Genomic DNA, 22,644 nt, shown 5'->3' with positions numbered 1-22,644 from the left:
CAGATTGTGATACCGAACCGAGTTACTTTACCATACAATCTCCCCATACTTGTAGGAGAGAAAGGCGGCACTAGTATCAGAAGGAGGTGAAAAAAGGCGGGTCTTGCCCGCTTTGGTGCGCTGTTGTCCTCCACATAGGTAGTTGGTAAGGTAGTGAAGCATATCTCCATTCTCCACTCTCCACCTCCATGGAGACGCTCCATACTTTTTATATTTCCCCCTTTTTTGGGTTCCCTCTTAGTCTAGGCGGATAAGATTGGTTGGGAGGCAAAAGAGGATAAGAAGGCAATTTGTGTCGTCTTACGTACAGTACCGTACCTAAGGTAAGTAGATATACCTTTTTTTTCCCGCTCACGAGGAGTTGCGCGACTGACCCTACACCACTACCTCATCAGTAAGCCTCGATAAGTATACACGAGGGAAGAAACTGTTTTGATACATGCCTCCTCCTCCTCCTGACTTACCTCCAGTAGTCCTCCACGCCTATCTCCCCGCGCTCCACTCTCCTAGAACTACTCCTATCGGTCCTTTCTAACTTCCGATATGCCATGGCCCATGGGGGCATTGAGGAGTACAGTTATCTGCCCCAGTGGAGGAGAGGAGACACAGTAACATTATTCTGCAACATTAAATAAGACTCTTCGGCTACATGAGCTCTGTCGCCTCCGTATATGTAGGTACCTCCTAGGAAGATGACGGGTTGGCTAAGCCAAGCTTTTGGACAAGACATGGCACGGCGGGGCAGGTTTCTTCTTCTTTTTCTTCTTCTTCTGATCCTAATCCTATCTTATTCAATCACGCGACCTCTATTACTTATTTCCAGAGCATACACAACATGTACATGTACTTACCTGAGATTGCCTTAACTTACGTGTACCTCTTTTGTAGAGAGCCACCAAAGATTTTCTTGATGATACGGCTACCTTACAGACTACAGTACCCTTCCCTCCCTCCACTTCCCGAGCTTGACATGGGTGTTGGGGAAAGATTCATTATTATCAGGGCAGGTATCTGCTAGCACATTCACATGTCATCCTCGTCCGTCTATCTACCTTATGATATTTCCAGCTTTCCTTCTCTGAAGATATCGCGTCGCATGTACTGTACACCTCGGTAAGGTATTTCTTGCAAGAAGTACCATCTCTTCTAATAAACTACCAGCTCATCTTCAGCTCTACTTCCAGTCGTACGAGTCGCTGAACGTGGCAGTCATTCCTCAAAAGGCAACACCTTCGAGCATGCTTCTGTCAGCACGAAGGAATCAAGGATCGATTGTCTTGTACGCTCCTGTCTAATGCTACATTTTGTGAGGCACAACCTGACAGGGAGTAGCACAGATCGCGATCAAGATGCTAACATCCGCTAGCGCGACTTTGTGATGTAAGCACCATGTCGTACTCGGAAACCGAGTTTGCCATCTTGTCCCATGAACTGGATGGCATCAGTGGCTTCGGTGACAAGAGAGGTTGATCATTGTGCCTTCTGTTGCTTCTTCCATAGGTCATCGGCATCGGGATGAACCTCTGGCTCGTCGATGTAAGCTCTTCCAGCCGCTTTCTTCTTGTAATCCACTCCAAATCTTCGATCGCGATCTCCCACGAGTCTATCAATCTCCGTCTGGTCATGGCTCGTGAAGCTGGTCATCAACTCTGGCATACCGAGAGGAAGCTTGTCACCTCTGTCCACTTGCCACAGCTGGAAGACTTTGCCATAGAGATGGACGACCTCCTCCATCTCCGCATTCTCTGCCTTTTCCCACACACCCAGAGGCATTCCTGCAGGCGCCGGCATGATGAGCATGCCCGATTTGACCTCGAAGACATGCGAATGCCAGAGCTTCCTCTCCTCTGCATCAAGGGTGTGGTAGACACGTGGCGAGACCATGTACTCTACGCCAATCAGTCTTGCATTCGGCCCCGGGGAGTCGTAGAGAATGCACTGTCGAACATCTTCGTTGACATGAGCACAGTAATGATTGGCTTCCGAGGTCCGAGTGGGCTCGTTGACGTAGACGTGGAAGGCGTTGCTGAGGTGCATGTATGTGAGCGTTGCCATGCTTGTTGCTTGGGTACCTTATCCACGGGGAGACCTACAGATGAGCACAGAGACGCTTGGGAGGGTCGAAGCTCTGCACCATAGAAGCACCCGTCTCAAGAATTTTCTCTTTCATCGACTGGGGCTCTCCAATTGCCTGGTTTGTCACTGGCAAGTGGTCCGGGGTTTCGAATTTCTGATGGGATGCCATGATGGTCCTCGATCTGGTAGCAGACTTCACTCAGACTGTTGTAATCAACCAGGTAGGTATCAGATATTCAAAGACTTGGTTGTGAATGAGAAGCAGGAACAAAAGGTACATGTACTTTCCCTTTTATATTGTATATACCTCTGACCTCTTCCAACATCGCACTGAGCATGATGTCACCATGTGCTCAGAGTGCATTTATTGGTGACGAGCTGGAGAAAAGGTAGCTCGTTCAGTGGTAGGCGATTGCCCGAGTAGGAACATTGACTGAAGGCTTCAAGTTGTCAGAGATGAAGCCCGAGCCCATACAGCGAGTGCCCGGAGGAAGGGGACTACGAAGCATTTGCTACCTCCTAGTGCTCTGCAGACGGCCATGATCTACCAAAGGTCCACAGCCACACACGAATGGCATATTCCTGGTACTTCTACTCCATACCCACGTGCTACGCGTACCGGATTTCACTTCGGAGGTAGCTGTATGTGCGTGGCGTGATTGGACGCGTTCCCAGGCTCTGGAGTCTGCCCTGGCTCTGCTCCCGCACATGCTCCCCTACCTTACCTTATAGTCAGGTACCTGAGGTATTCATTAATACATTAGGTACGTGCATTTGATATGTACAGGCGGTAAGACTGTGATGAGCACGAGAATATATGTCGTGTAGTGACAAAGAGGGTATTGAAAGCGATAGTCTGTACTAATATAGGAACATATAATACGCTAGGGCAGAGAAGCCCTAGCGAACCCCCGGCGAGGCGGGCGGGGCGTGCCGCGCGGGACGGGAAGCCCTCGCGGACCCCCGGCGATCCGGTATAGAAGGGATACCCTACTAATCGGAGACGTTCTAAATTAAGAGGGTTCCTAAGGGAACCGGTTATCGGCTACTGCCTAAGAGGAGGCGGTACCGGTAGCGAGGAGTAGACAATAGAATAGCTTGTATATATAGCGAGGGCCCTCCTCTAGGAAGGAAGGGCAGAGTTATTATACCTTAGTTAGTAAGCCGTATATTGTTTATACCTTTTATACCTTAGACCTCTGTTACGTATACCCTTACACTTACAGAACTATTATATAATAACTCTCGTACCTTAACTATAAGGGAAAGGTCCGAATAATAGTAGGAGGACGTTCTACTAGACAGAATCCTAGCGACTCGCCGGGGAACCCCTCTATACTAGAACAGGCCTCTACTAAACAATCTTCCTCTACGGATATCGAAGTAGGATAAGTTTAGGAACTGCTCGACTAGAAGGAATCTATAGAAGCTCTTACTAGTATCTAGCTAGAAGACGCGAACGATTCCGAGCTAGAAATTATTATCGAACGCGAGGAGCTAAGCGACCTTTAGAAAGATATTACCCGCCTATAGACGGAAAAGGAATATCTACTACTAATTTAAGAAGTAGCCGACCTCTAGAGTAGCCGTAGTTATAAGCGGTATACTATAGAAACCGATATTACCCCTCCTCCTAAACGCTCGGTAAAAGCCCCTAGCGAATACGAGGGGAGGTCCTTAAAAGAATACGGCGACTTCGTAATATCGTACGAAGTCGTATTCCTCTAGAATCTATAATCCTTCTAACGGGAAGCCGAGAAGTATACCTAGGCAATATAGTACCTCTCTAAGGGGTATATCCCGAGGGACCGCTAGTATATATACTAGTAGCGGATAACCGAGGCCGAGCGTAAGGATACGACTTAGGATAACTTTAAGCAGTTCCTACTTAACCTCCTAGACGATCCTAACGCTCGACTGCTTTAGGCTTATCTAGACTATATGTCCGCTAAACAACGTACTAACTAGTCTCTAAGGGAGTTCCTAATATACCTAGAGACTCTCGAGGTATAGCTAGAACAGTATACTCTAGAACAATAGCTATACTAGTTCTTCGCCCGGTTATACCCGGAGACCCGCCGACGGATCGTCGATTACAATTCTATCCCTAAAATATAGGACGAGTTAGTTAACCTAGCGACCTAGATTAAGAAGAACTACCCGAGGACCTAAGGCGGTAAAGGGCGGACTAGTAGCAATAAGCCAAAATCCAAAGATCGAGATCGCCGGGAAGATACTAGGGAACCGCGTACTAACGCGGCTGAAGCCCCGAAATCGGGCGCTACTACAAAAGCCGCCCTAGACAAAGGGGATTACTTAGGACTAAAGTACTATAAGTACAGCAAGATAGGTTACATTCGCCTAGACTGCCCGTTAAAGCGCGGTAATCCTAACTAGACCCCTATCTAGCTAAAAAACTAATTAGGCTCGTCGCGAACACTTAGAACGCGACGGAGCCCCGACCTATTAAATCTAGGGACATTGTCGAAACAGTAGGAACTGTTATTACTAGCGAAGGTATAAAACCTATACGGGTCGCCCTCGATACGTACGCCTAGGTAACTACGATTAGCTAGAAGGTAGCGGTAGAAATAGGCCTACCCCGAATCGAGGCCTAACTCCCGTTACTTAGATAGCTGTCGACCTACGAAACCTACTACTACGGCGCCTACGAGTTCTAGTTGAAACTTAGCGACTCTAGTATAGATACCCGAACTACGAAGATTCTTACCTATAGTGTCGACTAGGACGGATCTTCTATCCTCCTTAGCCGGTATTCCTTAAAGATCCTAGGTATCGATATCTAGAATAGTCCCGGTATATAGCGATAGGGACTTATAATCTCTAGCTTCGAGAGGGTCTCCCTAAAGAGGTTAAAGCGCGAATCGAAGGAAGACTCCTCCCCTATCTATATAGTAGGGTAGTTACGCCTAGCGAACCCCCGAGGAGGTTAGGGCTCGACCTTCTAGATTTACGCGATTAACTAAGGCAAGGCAAAACAAGTCTCCCTGCCCGCTATATTAGAAGGATATCGCTATATATTCGACAACGACTCTGTAGCGATCCTTCCGGCCTATAAGGCAACCGACTATACTATCGAACTAATAGATAGTAAGGAACCGCCCTTCGGATCCCTCTACTATCTCTCCTAGCGGGAGCTAGAAGTCCTCTAGGAATACCTCTATAAGGAGTTAGAGTAGGGACGGATTGTATATAGTACTAGCCCCGCCGGGGCTCCGCTACTGTTCGTACTAAAGAAGGACGGGACCTTGCGATTATACGTCGACTACCGCGCCTTGAATTCGATTACTATTAAGGACCGATACCCGCTTCCCCTTATCGACGAAAGCCTTACGCGCCTTACTAGCGCTAAGTACTTTACCTCTCTAGATCTTAAGGACGCGTACTACCGAATCCGTATCCGCGAAGGCGACAAATAGAAGACCGCTTTCAGAACGCGATATAGGCACTTCGAGTATAAGGTAATACCCTTTAGGCTAACTAACGCCCTAGCTACATTTCAGGCGTACGTTAACTAGGCCCTCGCCGGGCTACTCGATAACATCCTAGTAGTATACCTAGATAACATCCTTATCTATACCTACTACGATAATATCGAAAAGTACTAGGAGGCGGTTCGCCGGGTACTCGCTAGACTAGAATAGGCTGAATTGTTCGTTAACCTAAAGAAGTGTACCTTTGCGCAAAGCGAGGTATCGTTCCTTAGATTCCGAATAAACTGCGAGGGCGTATATACCGACCCCGAGAAGGTCGCTACTATTACTAAGTAGCCCTCGCCGACTAACCTAAGGGAACTGCAGTTATTCCTTAGGTTCGCTAACTTCTACCGCCGTTTTATAGCCGGGTACGCGAAGGTAATAGCCCCGATAACTAACCTCCTAAAGAAAGGCGAATTTCAGTAGACGGAGGCCGGAGAGGCGGCGTTTCAGGTATTAAAACAGATGTTTACCTCCGCCCCTATACTCCGCTACTACGACCCGGCGAAGCCCCTACGACTAGAAACCGACGCGTCCGACTACGGCCTATACGGGATCCTAACGTAGCTCTATAACGACCGGTAGCACCCTATCGCCTTTATGTTAAGAAAGATGTCGCCGGCGGAGCGAAACTACGAAACGTACGACTAAGAGCTCCTCGCGGTCGTCTATAGCTTTAAGGTCTAGAGACACTTCTTCGTAGACGTATATACCCCGCTATAGGTATATACCGATTATAATAACCTAAGGGGTATTTAGATAGTATAGAAGCTAAACGGGCAACAAGCCCGATAGGCGGTATATCTAGGCCAATTCGACTTCGAGATATACTACCGGCCGGGGAAGACTAACCTAGTAGATAGCCCCTCGAGACGAGCAGACTATTAGACCGAGAACGACGCGGTTAATTAATTACTGCTAACCCTCTAGTATAAGCTTAAATTAGCCGACCTAGGTATTACGGTAATAGCTATACGAATCCGTAACGGTAAGGTTAGTATAGCAAGTAGCGAGGAGTCTACGACCGAAATTTCGGATACGCCTAGCGAACCCCCGGCGCCGTTACGCGATATAACTCCGGTCGCTAGTACTAGTAAATGTATATACTACGTACTACGCTTAACAGTAAGGGTCCTACTCGCGAGCTAGACTATAAGCGGTAACGTAGGGCAACTCTTTAGAAGTCTCGTAGCCTCGCTATAGCAACGGGACGAGTTCGTTGCCTATAAAAGGAACGAGTAGAAGGATGTCCGGCGAACCCGCTATAGTAAGCTAGACCCCTAGATGTTCGATAATAAGAACCTACTACAGTACTAAGGGAGGCTTTACGTCCTAAATAAGCTAGCCGTCCGAGCAGAAATTATAGCTAACTTCTACGACTCCGCCCTCGCTAGATACTTCGGCAAAGATAAGACGCTAAAGTTGGTCTACCGCTCGTTATATTAGCCGGAGCTCCGATAGGATATAAGAGAATACTATAAGATATACGATATATACCAAAAGGCTAAGGTACCTAGGACGATACTATTAGGGGAGCTGAAATCGCTTCCGGTACTAGGAAATATATAGGAGGAGATCTCTTTAGATTTTATTACTAAGTTACCCCCGGCGAAGCACCGTAGGGTAACGTACGACTCTATACTAGTTATTGTCGACAGGCTATCGAAGATGTTATTGTACATTCCGGCCTAAGAAACGTAGACGGTAAGGGACTTTGCTAAAGTGTTTATAACGTATATAGATACTAAATTCGGGCTCTCTAAGGGAATCGTTAGCGACTAAGGTACGCTCTTTACCTCGGTATTCTAGACCGAGATTTGTTACTAATACTAGATAAAACGACGGCTAAGTACCGCGTACTATTCCTAAACAGACGGGCAGACGGAACGCTAGAATTAGACGATAGAAGCTTACCTTCGGATATTTACGTCTAATAGATAGGACAACTAGGCGTCCTTCCTACTATATACGGAATTCGTATACAACAATACGGTACACGCGACTACCGGCGAGACGCCGTTTATAATAGTATATAGGAAACATCCCCGGTAGTCCGCGTTAGACGTAGACGTCTACTATAAAGAGGAGGCGCCGGTAGTATCGGACAAAGTCTAGCTACTAGAACGGGTACGAGCGGAAGCGGCGACTCGTATATAACAAGCGTAGAAGCGATAGTAGCGCTAGTATAACGACTACTACACTCTATAGACGTTCGCTAAGGGAGATCTAGTACTCCTAAGTATAAAGAACTTAAAACTGACTTAGCTTAGCAAGAAGCTATCCCTCAAATTCCTAGGCCTATTCCGGGTTAACAAGGTAGTCGGCGACAGCTAGTAGGCATACCGGCTAATCCTACTAAACACCTACCGTATATACCCGGTATTCTATATCTCCCTCCTACGACCCTTCTATAAAAGGCCCGGCGCTCCGCTAGCGAACGTAGCGTCCTCCGATATCGCCGCCGATAGTACCGAGGTATAGAAAGTAGACAAGATAGTAGACGAAAGGAAAAGGAAGGGGGAGACAGAATACCGACTTAGGTAGAAAGGGTACGATAAGGACTTTGACACTTAGGAACCTAAGGACAACTTCGAAAACATAAATAAGCTACTAGATAAGTAGAGATTATCGTAGGTATCCCCTAAGGGAGCGAGTAGTAGACAAAAGAAAAGTATATAGTATAAGACAAACTATTATAACCCTAGTAGACCCCCGGCTACCTCCTACTAAATATGCCAAATATCCCGCTCCTTATACGCGAACCCCTGACGCTACCCTCTGCCGAAGGCGCTTCGGCTATAGTATAGTCGCTTACTAGTACCGGCGTAGGGTCCCGGGTACCCCCCGAGGCCTTAGGCGCCGTATACCGGACAAGACCTCCGAACTCGTAATTATCTAGGTATTCCTCTCGCTAGAACCTATAATCTACCTATATTATAGCCTATTAGCGGGCCCGGTACGGAGGTAACCGATAAATCTTACGTAGTAGTGCCGGGACTTCCGTATCTAGAAGAAAGCGACGAATGTCCCTTAGGACGGCTACTAACCCGTTATAACCTATATTCGATATCGACCGCGGATCGATATCGGGAATCTAATCCCCGCTAATATTAATAGCCCGACCCTACTCCTCCGGGTCGAAAGAGGACTTAACCTCGTAGCGAGGCAATATAAACAAAGGCGGGCTAGGGTAAGTTTCGGCCGTCGGGCTTAATTGCCGACGAGCCGGCGACGACGGCGCGGTTCTAAAGGCGGTAGGAGGTAACGGACGCGACAGTAGTATAGTCGCTAAGGGAGAGGCGCAGGCAGACTCTCGAGAAAGAGGGTTAGTAAAGCGAAAGGGAATCGCCGGATATAATACTAGGTATAATAGGCTTCGAGAAGCCTTGCGTTCCGTAGGCAAGGGCGAGAAGCCTCGAAATAACGGCGCCCTAGAGACGCGAGGAGAGGCTAGAACGGGCGGCGCGACGGTAACCGATAGTACTACAGGCGCTAGGGATTTACTTCGGAGGGCGCCCGTTATAAGGAGGTCCTTATCCTATAGGGGCTCTACCTCTAGTAGCGGCGCGTCCTCTATCTCCTAGTTATCGCTAATATCCTCCTCGTCGTATCTATTATCGAACCGACGTGTTAGCTAAGGGTTCTTAATAGGGCGACCGCTATAGCAGGATAATCGGGGAGTTCCCCGGGTTAAGCGCGATAATAGTAATATCGGAGCAGGACGGCTAGGTATCCGGCGTAGATATAGTACCCGGTCTAAGGTAGCCGCGGCGATCCCCTCTAGGGTATTAAAATCGTACCTAGCTATATAGCTAGGTAATAGAGAGTATACAGTATTCAAAGTATAACTACTATATAGCGTACGAGGTACTATATAACCGACCGTCGAACGGTAAGGGGTCTCGCGAGCTACTAGTTAGCGACGAGCCGCCGGGGTACGCGCTAGTAAGTCTCGGATAGGGACCGCCGGACGAGCAGTAGGACGAGTAGTCGCCGTAGGACCGCTACGCGGACGAGAGGGCGTATCGTTAGTCGAGGCAGGAACGATACTAGCCTTAGGTCGACGTAGGCTAGGAAGGGCGTCTCGAACAAAGTCTAGCAATACGGGACCCCGCTCTAGGGATAGGGTAACCTCGCGTACCTTCTCGCCGCGCCGACGAGAGGTTACTAGCGTCGGGACTATAGCTAGAAGCTCCTTATCGTTAGACGAATATACTATAGGGCGACTACCCCGACGGCGACTCTAACCTATAGGGGGTACTAGCAGGGTTGCTTAAGGACGGGGCGATGCGCAGGGAACCGCCGGGGCCTCGTCTAGGCGTAATACTACGGTAGGCACTACCTAGTAGAACCTCGTACGCGTCTGGTTAAAGGCGTCTACCGCGGTAGTAGAGGGACGCTACGATAGGGTTAGCTAGTACCCGAAAACGGGGAGCGTTATTAAAGACTTACCGCTAACGACCCTTAGAGGCGTTCTAAGGGTCCCTATACGGGATAGCGTCCTAGCGAACGCAATTGCTCTAAGAGCAGCAAGCCTTAGTAGTCTTAGGTCGACCGTAGCGCAAGAGTAGGCCTACCTACGGTAGTCCCCGTACGGTAGTACGCTACCTCAATAGTATAGATCTCTCTATTAAGGGTTCGCGCTATAAGATAGAGGCGTGCTACCTAGCGACAGTACTCCTCGTCGCCCTCTACGAGAGCGCGTGCGTCCTCTACGGAGCTTGCCGGGTAACTAGCTGTAATCTCTCTCCAGATCTTATTATAGGTATCCTTCTAGCGTTAGACGGCGATTACCTTGTTTAAGAGTCTTAGTACGGTCTATATACAAACTCGTTAGTAAGGCGAACCCCTAGCGAGGCGGACGGACACTTACCCTTCCTATACTATTATATCCTGCCTTATTGTTGTTCGCGTAGCTATCGTATATACGGTATGCCGGCGTATTATACACTCGCCCTATAGCGATCGACTTTGCGTACCGTAGGTATATAGCTACGTACCCGGTTTCGTCTTAGTCGGCGTCCGACTAGCTATAGTCCTAGTTATTAGGCACTATATCCTTTATATACGCGGCGGAGAAAGGAATCGTTACGTACCCCCGGGTAAACGCTATAATAGTCGGAAGGGCCTAATAAAGCGGCGGAGCCGGCGAGGGAAACTAAGGGACGAGGCGGGGCTATAAAGAGTAAACGAAGAACGAGAAGTAGAAGTATAGCTATCTAGATACGGTAGTAGTAATAGAGCTGCAGGCGGGTAAGGATGTTAGTACGTAGTAGGTTGTTAATAGGAAAGGAATAAGAGGATCGCAGAACGCGCGACGAACCTATTGAAATATTCTATCTCTATAGCGACACTACCGCGTACTCCCGACTACTACCTACAGAATTCGCGACGCGACTATAAGCAAATATTCTTAGCGACGCTTTACAACAGTGCGAACATAAGAGGGAATTTGTATACAATGTTTACTAATACTAAGGTATAGACATTCCGCAGGTATACGCTAGCTCTACGCGGTACCTAGATAAGAGCAGACGTCTACCCCCGTTCGTAGGGCGAATACGTAGGGGACTAATAACCTGTCGCTACTAGGGATATCAGCCCTAAGAGGGGGCGTCTGTAATACGCTAGGGCAGAGAAGCCCTAGCGAACCCCCGGCGAGGCGGGCGGGGCGTACCGCGCGGGACGGGAAGCCCTCGCGGACCCCCGGCGATCCGGTATAGAAGGGATACCCTACCGATCGGAGACGTTCTAAATTAAGAGGGTTCCTAAGGGAACCGGTTATCGGCTGCTACCTAAGAGGAGGCGGTGCCGGTAGCGAGGAGTAGATAATAGAATAGCTTGTATATATAGCGAGGGCCCTCCTCTAGGAAGGAAGGGTAGAGTTATTATGCCTTAGTTAGCAAGCCGTATATTGTTTATACCTTTTATACCTTAGACCTCTGTTACGTATACCCTTACGCTTACAGAACTATTATAGAACACGATCGCCGTCTATATATACTAGCGAATATTAAGGGGGAGGACAATCTAAAAGGACACTCGGAAGCTTAGTAAGCCTCGGCGCGGATCAACTATTTCTCCGGTTAAATATTACTTACTGCTTCTAATATATATATATTAACTACCTACGCGAAGCACTATTTAAGACAGTATAATCTACTACTTTACGCTCTATATTGCGCGTTTAACGACCCCTAGCCGCTTTACTCTTAACTATACGACCGTTACCTAACGCTAAGTCGTTAGATTGAACTATACGACCGTTACCTAACGCCAAGTCGTCAGATTGCTATATAATACTACGTATAACACTACGCCTATAGCTGCGTCTACGCCTACGCCTACGCCTACGTCTACGGCTACGCGCCGCTAGCTTAGTATTAACCTCGGCTGTCTCGTTACGTTCGGCTATCTCGTTATGTTCGACTGTCTATAGTACGTTAATAGCGCGTTGCTAAGCCGCGAATTCGGCGCGTAATATAATAGTAGTAGCCTTCTCGGCTGATTCTATATCTTTACTAGCTACCTCCGCGCTCGTTATAAGCCTATTAGTCGTCTTATTACCCCGCTTCGGTAGCCTCGGCAGCGGTAGGTACTAAGCCGGCTTCGTAGGTACTATAAATAGTACTTCCTCCGGCTTAGAACGGTCGCTTTAAGTAGCCTGTAGGCCGCTTAAATAGACGGCTTCGAACGCTTCGAGCTTGTCTACGTAGGTATTATAGTCCGTAGCCCGTAGTAATAGTAAGTAACTTAACTAGCGTAGTATAGAAGCCTGTATACGATTATAACTGTCTGTGCATTACGGTAATGCTTCCTATAGTCTATCCGTTGCGGCGTCGTATTAATTCTGCTATTTTAGTATCTACTATACGGCGTTACTAGTATAAACGGAACGATTGCTCGCAAAGTAACGGGGGTATAGTATACTACGAGCAATTGCCTTCCGCTTAATTACTATAGGTAATAGTATATAGCTATACGGCAATCTATATTGTTTAACTTCCCCGTATTCCGTATAGTAATCGCGTACTAGATATAGCTCTACCGTTACTACCGAGCGCGTATGATTAGCCTTGTCTACCGTACGTTTTATACCGAGAGCGTCGTACTATAAAGCTAGTAGTCGATCGATTGTCTATATAGTATATTAGCCGTTAAGATACGTAAAGTAACCGAGGTTATTAGCTAATACGGCCTATAACGGTAAACTAATATATATACTTTCTTCTAGACGCTCTAATTTATTAAACAGCTTATCTAGATACTGCTTAATACCTTCGGTATACTATTTAGACTATTCTAGTAATAAGTACGGACTGTACGGTAGTAAATAGCCCTTAATACTACGATTACTACCTTCTATGCGTTGTATTAAGCGTACCCTATTGTTCGGTAAGTACTTAATATAATATATAAGCAGTCGTTGCTTGATAGTAACGTACGTACTACGGAAGTACTCGGCGTTATCGGCTATAAGTCCGTTAATAATAGCGGATTCGAGCTCGTCTACTACCTCGGCTATATCCGCTTGTAGCTACGGCTATATAAGCGCTTTTAGCTCTGTCTTCTACTCGGCGGTATAGCTAGGTTTACGAGCTCGTATATGTCTTAGCGTAGTAGATTCGGTCGGTATAGTCGGTTCGTCGTTAGTAGGTACGTCGTTAGTAGCTACGATAGTAGCCTAGCGTACCTTACTGTCGGCGGCCTCGGTACGTACTACGTATACGGCCCTCTTGTCGATACGCTTATAAAGGTTTTAAGCTACGTACTATTAATAGAATTGCTAAATATAGCGCTGAAATAGTAACTCCGGAATAGCCGCAATTAGGCCGGCCCTAGTATCTAAGACAATTACTTTATTAAGCCGATAGTTACGTAGATAGTTATTAAATACGACAAGTAGTATAAACAGCTAATTATCCTTACTCTCTAACTTTATTAGTAAATAACACATTAGAAATAACCGTCCGGTGTTAGTAATCCCTATAAATACCCCTAGTAACAGGCCGGTACGATTGGTACTAAACGTAGCGTCTATCTAGAAGCTATAGTCCGGTACGAATCGCGTAGTAAAGCGCGCTATACGTAGCTACTAGTAAACAAGCTGCTTAAGTAATACCCGTATAGTACTACTAGTCTATTTATTAGTAGTAAACGACTAACGGCCTTTATACTCGAACCTAAATATAACGAGAATACTAAGCAGCGCGTTAATAACCGTATCGGCGTCGCTAGAGCCGTAGAAGGTATTACCCTTAGCTAGGTTATAGTAGCGCTTATAATTGAGCTTGAGTTTATATAATAATAGCTATCGGTACGTAGTACTATATAATTCGTTCGTAAGTCGATACTACGCGGCCTACGCGATTGCCTTACCGAAACTAGGTATACGTATCTCGTAAACGGTATAAACGGACGGATTCGGCGCTAATTCGTACAAGTAGTCGAGTAAATTAATAGTTAGCTACTATTGTTTGATTACCGCGCCTTGCCTTACTTGTATATAACTTAGTCGGCAGTTCTAGCCGCAGCCCCTCTACTATACGTTTCTAGCGTTACGAACGCGTAGAGTAAGTAATTCGTCGTCGCTATTATTACCTATATAGTCGTTAAAGCCGTCGGTGTTCTTAGTAGTAATTCTATAGTAAATATACTTATATATCGCTCGGCTAATGTTACTAGATATATAGACGACGGCAAAACCTTTACTAAACGCGTAATCCTATAGCCTAGCCTTATAATAGTCCGGATTGCAGAATACCTTACCGGTTCGCAGATACTCGTAATAGCGTAGATCTATAGTATCGATAAACTCGCGGACAGCCGGTATACGGCTCTCGGCGAGAAGTAAATACGGAGCCTACGTCGGATATAGCCGTAGTACCGGCAGTTCTATATAGACGATAGACGGTAGCTATATCTTTACTTTCTTACTACTATAGCCCTTGCCGACGGCTATAGCGGCCGGCTGCTACTATAAAGTAGGGTATTTAGGCAATAAGGCTATAGTATTACGAGCGTCGTCGATAGGGGTATTCTTATCGATATCGTCGATAGTAGTATCGTCGATTATAATAGCGTTAGAGGTACGCTTGCCTTAGTATAGCTTCGGACTAATCGGCTCGGTTCCTTCTATAGTATCCGGTACTAGTATACTATTAAGTATACTAGTATTATTCTATACTAGATTATAGGTATTATCGTTATCTTAAATAGTTAGTACTAGCTCTTATAGGGGCCGGATACGGCGGAATCTATATAGTAATATAGTAAATAGATCCGATAAGTTTAGTAAGGAGCCTATATTGGTATCGCTACTATTAGTAATAAATAGACTATCGTTCGGATCGTTCGTAACGCTCGTATCGTAGTTTATAGTACTTAATTGGTTTATAGTACTTGATTACGCTGTATCTTGCGTATTTGCGACGTTACCGCAGTATAGTATAAGTGTAAGTAAGTAGGAGCGATTAGAGAGGTATATATATACGTATCGGTTCGTCTAGTAAAGATATATCGATCGTATCGTAGGAAAAGTCGTTGTAGGAAGAGTCTTCGTAGGAAGTAAGGTTAACCGGAATAACGTTAATCCGCGCCGAGTATAACTCACACACCGCGCTGAGTATGACTCACACCTGCTGACTAATTCCGAGTGTCCTTTCAGATTGTCCTCCCCCTTGACATTCGCTGTGTACTGTATGTATGTTTCGCCGTTCGGCTCTCGCCGGTTGAAAACGGTTCCCGGGCTGTCGTAACCTGAAGTGGTCCCGAAAGGCCAAAGTCACCATTCTCACGAAGGCTGCGGGAAAACAGCGCTAGAGCTGGGGGTCTTCTTTCTTCACACGTCCACTCTGCAGCCTGCACTACATGAACCTGGTTGTTCTAATTCGACCTGCCAGACATGGATACTTGACAAAAGCGACTTGTTGACATTGTACACGAATCAATCATCATACCTTACTCCAGCACTACTGTACAACACCCACTCCACGCTCGTCGTCGGCCTATCCACCCCACCATCCTTTACACCTTATTCGCATTGTTCCTCGCAGCATGCACCCGGACCGTTGCAACACCCCTCGCTAGCCTTGCACCAGCATTGCCATGAATTTCAACAGGCCCAAGCCCGCTGGCGCTCCTGTCATCCGCAAGACAATCGTCCGCAAGCCCATCACACAGACGGTCAGGCCTGCGCTGTCCACGGGCACGGGCTCTACACTGCCAGCGCCTGTTCGGGAACACGATCCAAACAGATTCAGGCCCACCGGCACGCCCATCACGAGGACGAAGCCTGCCAACCCTGCGAAACGAGCTGTCGCCAACGCGAGAGGAGTGAAGAGGAAGAGCGCTACTCCCGACCGACACATCTGGAGCGACGACGAGGGCGACAGTAGTGATATTGGTGGGAGCGACTCGGATGTGTCGCGCAAGCGCATCAAGAGCAGTGTCAGCTCACTAGACAGCCATGGCTCGAGGAGACCGCTGCTCTCTGCCACTTCCTTCAAGGCGGGCACCATGTTAGCTATTGTGCATGGCGCAGATGCCACCTCTGGTCGCTATGCCGAGAACTTCAAGAATCCCTGGGGCGAGGAAGAGTTTGAATCGTGCAAGCTTCAGTACCCTAGCAGGGGCCAAAGGGAGAAGTTTCAGCTCAAGTGGCCCAAGACCGAAAAGAAGGAAGACTACAGGCCGATGGAGGATATCATTGAGACTGTGGACACCGTCTGCCAGAATTACCTGCCAGAGGACATGGCTGCACAGTACACGAACCCAGAGACGGGCTTTCGGCGACGCTTCAATCTCGCATGGCAAAAGGAGGACGCTGTGGAGTTTGTGGAAATCGTTCGGGATTACAACAAGCTCATGAAGTCGCTGATCGATGACGGTACAATCGAGACGGTGCTTCGAAGCAAAAGCCATCTATCCCTGGACTGGGTGAGGCGAATTCTGGAGCAGACGTACTCGCGAACGGTATCGCCGAACGTCGACAACTTGCGCAAATACGAGGCATTTAGTGAAAACGTCTATGGCGAGCTTCTCCCACGATTCTGCAGCGACATTTTCAAGAAGACGAAACTTACTCACGAGATGAAATTCGTCGACCTGGGATCTGGTGTCGGCAATGTCGTCCTGCAGGCCGCACTGGAAGTTGGCTGTGACAGTACTGGAATTGAGATGATGCCCAATCCCTGCGATGCTGCCGAGTTGCAGGAGAAGGAGTTCCCTGGCCGAACCAAGCTATGGGGTGTCCAAGCGGGCAAGATTCAGCTTCTACGAGGCGACTTTCTCGAGCATCCCAAAGTTCCTAGGATCCTGCAGGAGGCTGATGTGGTGCTGGTTAACAACCAAGCATTCTCGTCGGACCTCAACGGCCACCTACTGAGCATGTTTCTGGATCTCAAAGATGGGTGCCAGGTAGTGAGTCTCAAGCCATTCGTGCCAGATGGCCATAAGATGTCGACGCGCAACATCGATTCGGTGGTAAACTTGTTTGTCCAGCAAAAGTTTGAATACTTTTCCGACAGCGTCAGTTGGGGCGCTGCGCAAGGCAATTGGTATATTGCGAGGAAGGACCCCGGTCCTATGCAGAGATTTCGGAAGGCGAATGGGCTGTAGGACAGGGCGCGCTCGACAGGATTGCATAGAGAAGACTTGTGGAGATTGTGGACGTTGCATGAGGGCGAGGATGATTGCTAGGCTTGCGCGAATTCTTTGAGTTGCATGGGAAGGCACTTTGGATCAGATACCCAGTGAGCATTCTTGAGCGAGCATTGTATAGTTGGCATTGTCATTGGTGTATGAGCGAAGTGATGAGTAGAGTAGAACAGTTTTAAATTCGTGCATGGGTATGTATACCTCTTGCATGAGAATGGAACCATCTCCCATCTCAGTCTAGATGACAATTTGTCACCATGAAAGATCTCCCTCCTCACATATTCTCTCAACAGCAAGACCACCTCAGGTAAGTCAGTACCCAAGGTAGTACTCTCCGTAGAAGAAGAACTCGCCCATCTGTTGAAAAAGAAAAAAAAAACCGAAAATACAAAAACAAGAACGAAAATAAAAAATAAGAAAAAGTAAAATGTCCGCTCCACATCTCAAGTCCCCTCCCCACCCCAAAAAGGTAGGTAAGAAGAGACCCAAACGAGATGATGAAGCCTGCCCTCCTTTTCTTGATTTTTCAAAAAAAAAAGGAGAACATGTAGGGTTTAATTTTGCCAATGCTGTCCACACCTCCTATCCTTGGGGTCGACCTCTCGGTCTATAGTGGTTGGAGGCTCTAGCTAAATCATGGCGTTGGGGGGATAAGAGGGGATGGGGGAGAAGGAGATATGACTGTATGGTATGGTATGTATTGTGTATACTTATACGATACTGGTTGTTGCAGCGCACCATTTATTGGTGTTGTAGAAGATGATGGGATGGATATCAGGTGATGATGGTGGGTGGTGTTGATGTTGTTGAAGGAATGAGAAGAGAAATTTCGCGCACAAAGAAGAGGATGAGACTTTTCTTGGCAGACGAATTTTGCGGCTGACTACCGGCCTGACGCTGTAGCCTACCTCCTAGCCCGCCCTGTCGTCAAAGAACCGGAAGGATTCCCGTCTGGCCAGTGGCTACAGAGGGTTCACCTCAGCCCGATACCGATACTCCGACATCATCTTTTATTCGGTTCGAACCACGTTTGGGTATCGTATCGATACCCAGCCACACATCATGGTAAGTCAGCAACATACCTATCGCACGAAGCACACGTAGTAGTCATCAGAGATTCTAACAGCAATCACACAGCCACCCAAACGTAAAGCGCCCGCCGCCGCTTCTGCTTCTACCTCCAAACGGCGATCCAAACTCGCCAAAGAAAACGACATTTCCGCCGAAGAAGAAAGTGAAATCCAAGAAGCCTTTGCACTCTTCTGCAGCAACAGCAACAGCAAAGACTCTTCCCCCGCGACAATCCGCACCATCGATATCCGCCGCAGTCTCATCGCGCTCAACGCAGCACCAGGCAACAAAGACGACTTGCAAGAACTCATCGACATTGCAGATCCCGACGCAGATGGAGTAGTAGATTACGAGCATTTCCTACCTGTAGCGGCGTTGCAGGTGAATCGGGCGAAAAATGAAAGAGATGAAGAGCAGCAGAGTGCCGAGGTGGAGAAGGCTTTTGCGTTATTTACGAGAGGAGAGGAGAGAGATATTACGTTGGGGGATTTGAAGAGGATTGCGGCGGAATTGAGAGAGGATGTTCCGGAGAGTGTGCTGAGGGATATGGTGAGGGAGGCTAAAGGCGGTGGGTTGGGAGGTGTGGGTAAGGAGGAGTTTGAGGGCGTGATGCGGAGGGCAGGAGTGTTAGGATGAGGGTGGGAGGGCCGTCTTGCCTCGTTGAAGCCGCGCGCCAGTCTTCCGAGCGTGGCTGTGAGTCGGAGGTGGAGGCCTCGTGTGTCGTGTGTGTGGGTGTGGATGTTTGTCTTTCCTGGCGTCATAGAGGATATACCCGGTGCGTATTTTGATCCCCGTACAAAATTTCCTACCGTCCCGTTTAGCTTCTCCGCTACCATTCCAATACCAATCTAGATTCGAATCCTCTTTCGTCGAACGCGATGGAATCTCCTCAATTTCTTTGTCTCAAGAAATCCCATCTGGGCATTATGGCCTCGAGAGTGCGAGATCGATTGGTGAGTGGCATGAACGCATACGTTTCTCACAGTCAGCGAAGCCAAGCCAAGCCGACACTCGCATCCCGTCCGTCAAACAGCGCACAGGAGAAGAATTCGCTCCTCCGGGGCCGACTACGACCAATACTCCTTCCCCACCAAAACTCAACGCAACCGACGTCACGAACTGGAGCTCGTGGAAACGTACCGGAAAACAACAGTGAAGTCAAATACTCTATTTACCCCGAACCACGTTTTGCACGAATAACGTGGAAAGAGACCCTGAAGAATTGTCTTCACGTCCTCACTTTTTTTTCCATCCACCGCAAAAAACAATGGACACGCCGCAAATGGCAGCACGGCTTTCCATCAGGTGGGTGTAGTCGAGGAAACAGGCAATCTAACTTACCCAGGTATGTATGTCACCACACGCAAAACAGTATGCGTAATACTCTACTCCACTCTACTCTATGAACCAGAACCACAAGAAGCAGGGTGAACGCAACCCGTATCGCCGCGATTGGCAAGTGGTCATTCTGTTCCATTCTGGGAATAGATATTGTGGTTGCCTCGTCGCTCGTCCGTTTTCTGGAGGCAGGCTGTAGGCTGTGCTGAGCTAAAGTTTCGATAGACTGTCCATGGGGAATTTTTACCTTTCACCATGCGCAAACATGATTCCCTTCGCTGTTTGGGTGTCTTCATCTTGCTTTCTCATACCATGGAAATTTTTACCTCGCGCCATGCGCAAGCAGGAGTCTTCGCTCATGGTGTTACCATATTTCTCTCAGACCGTGGTTCCAGCTGGTAAGAGACTGGTTCTCGCTCATACGAAGATGGGTCTTTGCGCCTGGTGTCCTCATTTTTCTCTCATATCGTGGTACGGCCACTCACGGTATTCGTATCGCTGACCATAGGTGTCGGGGCCGTGTTTCTCTCTCGCTGTGCATGAATTACATATAGATCATCGAAGGCCATCCTGTCTTCTCTTCTGGTATTGATTATTCCAACTGCGACTTTGAGCATCAGACCATCGCTTGCAACCCATTTGCTCTCGTGTACTCGTACTTCGGCTATACAGACATCACAGACACCGCACACACCTCTCTCTCTCTCTGCCATCAAGTAGTAGCCAAGCTACTAGGCACAGTCAAGAAGCACTTGACCCTCAAAGCTCGACTTCTGGTAAGCAGATCAAGCACATACACATACAAGACCTTCCGCTAACCAAGCCAGTCAGTACGCCACCAGGGTCAGACCAGAGGCATCCGTGTTTCACAGCTTGATTCCTGAGAAGAATCAAGCAAGATCACAGTGTCGGCTTTCTTTGGAGAAATGGGGTCGAAGCGCTCGTCCGATGGGGAGACGTCCGAAGAGCGCGAGTCCCAGCGTCTGAGACTGTCTCCTGATTGGGAGGAGACTTCTTCCCTGTTTGGCGGTGACGAGGACTTGGATCCTCTTTTTGGTGCTGGTGAGGTCGAGGAGGGGGAGTCTGACCCTCTTTTTGACGAGCCTGAGGCAGCCCAGACCCTACAGGCACCACAGGCTTCGTCTTCCGGCCTCGCCTTGCCGACTGGGGCACCAAGGGCCGCGACTCTCGGTCTCGCTCTGCCGACCGGGGCACCAAGGGCGGTGGCCTCCGGTCTCGTCTTGCCGACCGGGGCACCAAGGGTGATGACCTCCGGCCTTGTCTTGCCGACCGGGCAACCAAGGGCGGTGGCCTCCGGTCTCGTCTTGCCGACCGGGGCACCAAGGGCGGTGACCTCCGGTCTTGTCTTGCCGGCGGCGGCACCGGAGGCCGCATCTTCTCGTCTCGTGGTGCCAGTCATGACACCGGCGGCGAGTGAGGGTGGCCGGGCCTCTCGAGCGCGGAGTGAGGGCCCTGTCTCTGTCGGCGACGAGGCCACCAGAGCAACAAAGTCGCCGGGGCCAGCCGAGCAGCCTGCAGCAGGCAGGCGGAGATCGAGAAAGGGCAAGGAGCCGATGGTCGCGACTCCTGCGATGATCGCTGCGATGCGCCAGCAGCTGCCAGGGCAGGTCGACGCGGCAGCCAGGTTCGCAGCGACTGCTGCGAGGGTGAGGGCATCGGCCGTCCCGCCTGACCATCAGCAGCAGCAACAACAGGTCCAGCAGGAGGAGCAGCAACAACAACAACAACAGGTCCAGCAGCAGCAGGAGGAGGAGGAGGAGGACCAGCAGCAGCGACAACAGCCAGAGCAGGACCAGCAGCAGCCACAACAGCCACGGCAGGAGCAGCAGCAACAACAGCAGCAGCAGCAGCCACAGCAGCCACAAGCCGCTCCGCTGACCAAGGCAGAGAGAAGGGCTCGGCTTCGAGCGCAGCACGAGGCCGCCAAGGCAGCACGTGATGCGGCGACGTTGAACTTTGGAAAGCTGTCGGAGGAGGAGCAGGCGCGTCGGGTGGCAGAGCAGAGACGGGCAGCGGGAGAGCCCGAAGAACATCCCGATCCATTCACATCGGCGAGAGATCTCCGAAGACAGAGGGCGACGGCCAAACAACGCGAGTACCGGGCTGCCCAGGCGAGCCGAAAGGAGTAGCAGGAGGAGGTGTGAGTCGACATTAGGTACACTGTCAGTCCATTCGGTACCTGTATACACCTTTGCACCTATGTAGACATAATGTACCAACACGAGTTTCATCCCCAAATCCCACAAACCCCAACACAAGACAATAAATCTTCTGCATCCCTCTCATCCACTTTTTTCAAAATCTCCACGGCCTCCATAACAGCTTTTCTTGCCTCTTCCAAATCCTCTTCTACACTACTACTACTACTACCACAAGAACAACAATAAAATCCACCAACACCATCACAACCACCACAACCATAACTTGTCGCTGCTTCCCCTTTAATCAATCTGTCCATCAGTCAGCAAAATGAAACCCCCCCCCTCTTATTCCCTCCCACATGACATACCTCCCCCTCCCACTCTTCCTCTCCCTCCCAGCTTTCTCCACCGCATCTTCAAATTCCCTCCTCTTCCAAGTCCCTGCGCAAAACGGCCAAAAGACTTCGCTTGCAGACTGGAATTCCGGGCCGCTGTGGGCGAGGAGAGAGACGGTTTTTGCTACTTGGAGGAGAGCCGAGTTGACGGTGGGGGGTTGTTGGGTTGTGGTGGATGAAGCGGTGGATGAAGTGGATGAGGTTGTGGTAAATGAAGAGGAGGATGGGGAAGAGGGGGAAGAGGAGGAGGAGGGAGAATGGTGGTGGTGGTTGAGGCAGGAGGGGAGGTTGTGGTGATGATGAGAGGATGTCATAGTGGTGGTGGTGGTAGTAGGTTAGGAGGTTTGGGGTAAAGGGGTTCTGTGGAGTGAGGGGGTTGGGTTATTATAAGTCACTGTCCCCCTTTTTTTTGTTTTTGTTTTTGGCTGAGAGGAGTTTTGATTGCTG

At 48.8% G+C, this 22,644-nt stretch overlaps 6 protein-coding genes across 6 annotated transcripts; 5 read left to right on the top strand and 1 right to left on the bottom strand.

Annotated features, from left to right (window-relative positions):
- Positions 1-1,470: 1,470 nt before the first annotated feature.
- On the bottom strand, positions 1,471-2,263 carry SEPMUDRAFT_154706 (DUF1264-domain-containing protein; the record flags this gene model as incomplete). Its single annotated transcript, XM_016907579.1, has 2 exons — positions 2,094-2,263; positions 1,471-2,026 (listed from the first exon to the last, which is right to left on the bottom strand). Exons 1-2 carry the CDS (start codon positions 2,243-2,245, stop codon positions 1,471-1,473), a joined length of 708 nt encoding a protein of 235 aa, XP_016764158.1. The 5' UTR covers positions 2,246-2,263.
- Positions 2,264-15,525: 13,262 nt separating this feature from the next.
- On the top strand, positions 15,526-17,452 carry SEPMUDRAFT_147725 (DOT1-domain-containing protein). Its single transcript, XM_016904485.1, has one exon. It carries the CDS (start codon positions 15,681-15,683, stop codon positions 17,190-17,192), a length of 1,512 nt encoding a protein of 503 aa, XP_016764157.1. The 5' UTR covers positions 15,526-15,680; the 3' UTR covers positions 17,193-17,452.
- Positions 17,453-17,658: 206 nt separating this feature from the next.
- On the top strand, positions 17,659-18,938 carry SEPMUDRAFT_139667 (EF-hand; the record flags this gene model as incomplete). The annotated part of the gene is made up of 2 exons (XM_016902912.1): positions 17,659-17,704; positions 18,385-18,938. The coding sequence occupies 2 exons, from the start codon at positions 17,659-17,661 to the stop codon at positions 18,936-18,938; spliced, it is 600 nt and encodes a 199-aa protein (XP_016764156.1).
- SEPMUDRAFT_131594 (uncharacterized protein) lies at positions 18,369-20,146 on the top strand. The gene is made up of 2 exons (XM_016902435.1): positions 18,369-19,647; positions 19,866-20,146. The coding sequence occupies exons 1-2, from the start codon at positions 19,181-19,183 to the stop codon at positions 20,140-20,142; spliced, it is 744 nt and encodes a 247-aa protein (XP_016764155.1). The 5' UTR covers positions 18,369-19,180; the 3' UTR covers positions 20,143-20,146.
- Positions 20,147-20,566: 420 nt separating this feature from the next.
- On the top strand, positions 20,567-21,790 carry SEPMUDRAFT_131593 (uncharacterized protein; the record flags this gene model as incomplete). Its single annotated transcript, XM_016902434.1, has 1 exon — positions 20,567-21,790. One exon carries the CDS (start codon positions 20,567-20,569, stop codon positions 21,788-21,790), a length of 1,224 nt encoding a protein of 407 aa, XP_016764154.1.
- A 371-nt stretch (positions 21,791-22,161) lies between these two features.
- On the top strand, positions 22,162-22,494 carry SEPMUDRAFT_106206 (uncharacterized protein; the record flags this gene model as incomplete). Its single annotated transcript, XM_016900620.1, has 1 exon — positions 22,162-22,494. The coding sequence occupies one exon, from the start codon at positions 22,162-22,164 to the stop codon at positions 22,492-22,494; it is 333 nt and encodes a 110-aa protein (XP_016764153.1).
- Between the last annotated feature and the right edge of the window lie 150 nt (positions 22,495-22,644).

Source organism: Sphaerulina musiva (assembly GCF_000320565.1).
Source record: "Sphaerulina musiva SO2202 unplaced genomic scaffold SEPMUscaffold_2, whole genome shotgun sequence".
Lineage (NCBI taxonomy): Eukaryota > Fungi > Ascomycota > Dothideomycetes > Mycosphaerellales > Mycosphaerellaceae > Sphaerulina > Sphaerulina musiva.
The sequence above is the reverse complement of the archived record's forward strand: the minus strand, read 5'-3'. Positions and strand labels throughout refer to the sequence as shown.